This window comes from Notolepis coatsorum (assembly GCF_963971535.1).
Source record: "Notolepis coatsorum genome assembly, chromosome: 11".
In the NCBI taxonomy this organism is placed as follows: Eukaryota; Metazoa; Chordata; class Actinopteri; order Aulopiformes; family Paralepididae; genus Notolepis; species Notolepis coatsorum.
Genome location: NC_140175.1, coordinates 107,569,147 through 107,574,146, shown reverse-complemented (window position 1 = coordinate 107,574,146; position 5,000 = coordinate 107,569,147). Strand labels below are relative to the sequence as shown.

The 5,000-nt window shown below is 48.8% G+C and overlaps 1 protein-coding gene across 1 annotated transcript in view; it reads right to left on the bottom strand.

Moving 5' to 3' along the window:
* Positions 1 to 5,000, bottom strand: part of LOC311236803 (uncharacterized protein) — a 10,355-nt gene that overhangs the window by 2,799 nt on the left and 2,556 nt on the right. The window contains exons 2-4 of the mRNA XM_084324568.1: positions 1,485 to 1,589; positions 1,114 to 1,314; positions 864 to 991 (exon numbers count right to left, since the gene is read on the bottom strand). Coding sequence (XP_084180694.1) covers positions 864 to 991; positions 1,114 to 1,314; positions 1,485 to 1,589 — 434 coding nt within the window. The remainder of the gene's footprint in view (positions 1 to 863; positions 992 to 1,113; positions 1,315 to 1,484; positions 1,590 to 5,000) is intronic.

Genomic DNA, 5,000 nt, shown 5'->3' with positions numbered 1-5,000 from the left:
ATAGAGCTGTGGGAACATAGGGCTGAGGGAACATAGGGCTGTGGGAACATAGGGCTCAGGGAACATAGGGCTCAGGGAACATAGGGCTGTGGGAACATAGGGCTCAGGGAACATAGGGCTGTGGGAACATAGGGCTCAGGGAACATAGGGCTGTGGGAACATAGGGCTCAGGGAACATAGGGCTCAGGGAACATAGGGCTGTGGGAACATAGGGCTCAGGGAACATAGAGCTGTGGGAACATAGGGCTGAGGGAACATAGGGCTCAGGGAACATAGGGCTCAGGGAACATAGGGCTGTGGGAACATAGGGCTGAGGGAACATAGGGCTCAGGGAACATAGGGCTGTGGGAACATAGGGCTGAGGGAACATAGGGCTCAGGGAACATAGGGCTGTGGGAACATAGGGCTGAGGGAACATAGGGCTGAGGGAACATAGGGCTCAGGGAACATAGGGCTGTGGGAACATAGGGCTGAGGGAACATAGGGCTCAGGGAACATAGGGCTCAGGGAACATAGGGCTGTGGGAACATAGGGCTGAGGGAACATAGGGCTCAGGGAACATAGGGCTGTGGGAACATAGGGCTCAGGGAACATAGAGCTGTGGGAACATAGGGCTGAGGGAACATAGGGCTCAGGGAACATAGGGCTGTGGGAACATAGGGCTGTGGGAACACAGGGCTGTGGGAACATATGGCTGTGGGAACATAGGGCTGAGGGAACATAGGGCTCAGGGAACATAGGGCTGTGGGAACATAGGGCTGTGGGAACACAGGGCTGTGGGAACATATGGCTGTGGGAACATAGGGCTGACCCCACTCACTCTCTTAATGCACTCATTGATCTAACATTCCCCTTTGATTCACCTGTTCCTCTTTGCTGTTCATGATCACCAGGTCAGCTCCTCTGCTCTGACAGTCCTGTCTGCTCTCCTTCCAGGTCTTTTTCTCAGTGGATATGTAATAACAACTGTAGCCAAAGTGACGAACTGTACCTGTTTGACAATGCAACGTGGGTGGCATGTAAAAACAACAACAACACAAAACACAGCTAAATAACTCAATACAAAAAGCATTCAAGGAATATTCCATGTCATCATCCAAACATCTCACTTACTAGGAAGGGACTGCTGAAGCAGGGCCTGGCAGACGCCGGTAAACTGTCTGGTCAGGTTGTTGTAACTGGTCTGCAACTGGTCTCTCTCTCTCGTCACGTCGTCATTGGTCCTCCTTAATTGGTCCCTTTCCTCCGTGACATTGTTGAAACTCTTAAGCAGTAGGTCTCTCTCAGCATCGCAGCTAGTTTTGATGGTAGAGCCTGTTTAAGACACAAAACTAAAATAGTGATGTCAAATATTTCCATTGAGTTAACATGAGAATAAGAAAGGTGGCTAGTAGCCCAAAGCACTGATTACATTCACATTTGTAAGATTGTTCCAAAGGAATGTAGCCAAGTAAAAACATGTATACAGAGAGAGGAATACTCACAGTAGAGAGCCAGAGCGATGATCCCAGCCAGTAGGTGGAGACACAGCACCCCCAGACACACTGCAGAAGCTCTGACAGGTTTCTTCTCCTCTGAACTTATGGTCACTGTGGACACATACAGTACATACAGTAGTAGTAACTCTGAGACGATACATTATTATTGATATTTTTTCTTTATTATTTAAACAACAAATGTATGTTTATTTCACAGCAATTCTTTGTCGTTGCCGCCATCTTTAGTGTTACAGATTTCCCCATTCAAAACTACCACAGTGATCCTTTCTCATTGTATAGTCGGTGGTCTCTGGATGTGATGGAGGAGTGCACTGCATATTGAATGCACAGTGCAGAGTTGCAATTCAACTGAATTTACATGATATGAGGATGTTTTAACTAAAACATGCCATGAGACCTAGTATTTTAGTATAGTATAGCATTTAAAAAAACGTAGACATGCAAAAAAATCGATTATTTATTTCACGCAGTTATCGATAATTATCAATAAATCTTAAGGCTGAGACCACTTAAGTAGTAGCCACTTAAAGATTAACTATACGCCCATTTTCAGAATTCATGCATTTTATTCTTACAGTCCAAAATTAATAATGAACGTGAACAACTCTCTCCCAAATCCCAAAACTTGCTACAACTCAAACTTGTGATGTCATCACCAGGTATTACGTTTGAAGCTGCTCCATAGACTGGGAGTGTCAGGAATCGAGGTAGGTGAGTTCCAATGGGTGAAGGCAATCACAGAGACGGAGAGTGTTTACTCTTGAACAGGTTCGACTTTAATAGTAAGAACACAAGAGTAATTTCTAAGAGAGGTAATGCTAAATAGCACAGGCAGGAAATAAGGTAAATAGGAGCTTATTGGAGGTCCAGAGTTGAACCGTCCGCGTTTTCCCCAAACGCAATTAGTGAAGACCTGACAATGAACAAGCAGAAGACAGGTACTGTAGGTTACATAGACACCAAATACCAACATTCCACACACACCCCCGTGACAGCCAATCAGGAACCACCCCTAAGTGACAGCACTAATTGACAGGGAAAGGACAGGTGACAAGCCCAGTGACATATGCCAGGAATGTGGGTGGTCACCGACCTCAGTCGGTGTCCAGAACGTAACAGTGAGAGATCATACAGTTGACACTGAGAGACACAGAGGGAAATGTTCTAAGTATGTGGGTACTATTTCAGAAATGAGAACACTACTATTTGCTCATTTAAGTAAAAAAAAAAAGAAGGTATCAGTAAATGCGGAATGTTTTTTCCAGGTGGACTAGGCCCCAAAGAAACTGGACTGATCCGAACATGGCTAGTAGCCGAGGGCCAGTGGGCTGATCTGGGGAGGAAGGTGGCTAGTAGCCAGAGGGCTAGTGGGCTTATCTGGGGAGGAAGGTGGCTAGTAGCCAGAGGGCTAGTGGGCTGATCTGGGGAGGAAGGTGGCTAGTAGCCAGAGGGATAGTGGGCTGATCTGGGGAGGAAGGTGGCTAGTAGCCAGAGGGATAGTGGGCTGATCTGGGGAGGAAGGCTAGTAGCCAGAGGGCTAGTGGGCTGATCTGGGGAGGAAGGTGGCTCGTAGCCAGAGGGCTAGTGGGCTGATCTGGGGAGGAAGGTGGCTAGTAGCCAGAGGGCCAGTGGGCTGATCTGGGGAGGAAGGCTAGTAGCCAGAGGGCTAGTGGGCTGATCTGGGGAGGAAGGCTAGTAGCCAGAGGGCCAGTGGGCTGATCTGGGGAGGAAGGCTAGTAGCCAGAGGGCTAGTGGGCTGATCTGGGGAGGAAGGTGGCTAGTAGCCAGAGGGCCAGTGGGCTGATCTGGGGAGGAAGGCTAGTAGCCAGAGGGCTAGTGGGATGATCTGGGGAGGAAGGTGGCTAGTAGCCTGAGGGCTAGTGGGCTGATCTGGGGAGGAAGGCTAGTAGCCAGAGGGATAGTGGGCTGATCTTGGGAGGAAGGTGGCTAGTAGCCAGAGGGCTAGTGGGCTGATCTGGGGAGGAAGGTGGCTAGTAGCCAGAGGGCTAGTGGGCTGACCTGGGGAGGAAGGTGGCTAGTAGCCAGAGGGCTAGTGGGCTGATCTGGGGAGGAAGGTGGCTAGTGGGCTGATCCGGGGGGGAAGGTGGCTAGTAGCCAGAGGGCTAGTGGTCTGATCTGGGGAGGAAGGTGGCTAGTAGCCTGAGGGCCTGAGGGCTGATCTGGGGAGGAAGGTGGCTAGTAGCCAGAGGGCTAGTGGGCTGACCTGGGGAGGAAGGTGGCTAGTAGCCAGAGGGCTAGTGGTCTGATCTGGGGAGGAAGGTGGCTAGTAGCCAGAGGGATAGTGGGCTGATCTGGGGAGGAAGGTGGCTAGTAGCCTGAGGGCCTGAGGGCTGATCTGGGGAGGAAGGTGGCTAGTAGCCAGAGGGCTAGTGGGCTGATCTGGGGAGGAAGGTGGCTAGTAGCCAGAGGGCTAGTGGGCTGATCTGGGGAGGAAGGTGGCTAGTAGCCTGAGGGACTGAGGGCTGTTCCGGGGGGGAAGGTGGCTAGTAGCCAGAGGGCTAGTGGGCTGATCTGGGGAGGAAGGCTAGTAGCCAGAGGGCTAGTGGTCTGATCTGGGGAGGAAGGCTAGTAGCCAGAGGGCTAGTGGGCTGATCTGGGGAGGAAGGTGGCTAGTAGCCAGAGGGCCAGTGGGGCTACTAAAGAGAGCTACCAAATATACACACTGCAAACATAATGCAGCAAGTCCACATGAAATGCCAAAGAAAAAACATGGGCTTCAATGCTTTGCTCTCTCTCTCTCTCACACTAACACTCAAAGTCAGACTTGATGCCAGAAAGAGGGCCTCAAACCCCTTGCTTCCCCTTTTATTCCCCCTCTTACTTCCCATGGTCCCAGAGACCTACAGTACCAGTTACACCTGCAAGGATTACTTTCCTCCCCCTCTCCTACCTTCCTCTGCTACTTGCATTTGATCTTGTTGAGTTTGACTGTGCTCAAGGAGAAAAGAAACTGTGCTTCTTCCTTGCAGTTATTCATTTTAGATTACATATGATATGACATATGATTTTCCTTGTTTTTATCTTGTGTTGTGTGATACTAGAATTTGAGCTTCCTCTTCTATTGCACTTGTTCTAAGTCGCTCTGGATATCAGTGTTTGCCTAATGCCTGAAATGCAGGGGTGTAAAAAGTACAGAGAAATTATACTTAAGTGAAAGTATGGGTACCGTCTCAAAATCGTACTCAAGTAAAAGTCAGATTATCTGGCTAAAAACACACTTGAGTAAAAGTAAAAAAGTTTCTACTTTTAAATGTACTAAAAAATAAAAGTAAAAAAATAAAATTATTCCGGGGCAATGAAATGTTCAGTTTCGTCCTCTTCATCACTCGTACTATCGTTTGTGGACATCTTCTGTAGCTTGTCACTCTGACTGTCTATTCTTCTGATAGCAGGTGTTTAATCAAAGATCCCCGCTTTCTAGTCTTGCACAAGGACCAATCAGCATGGGTATGGGCGGGTTCATTTTCCATTGATTGATTT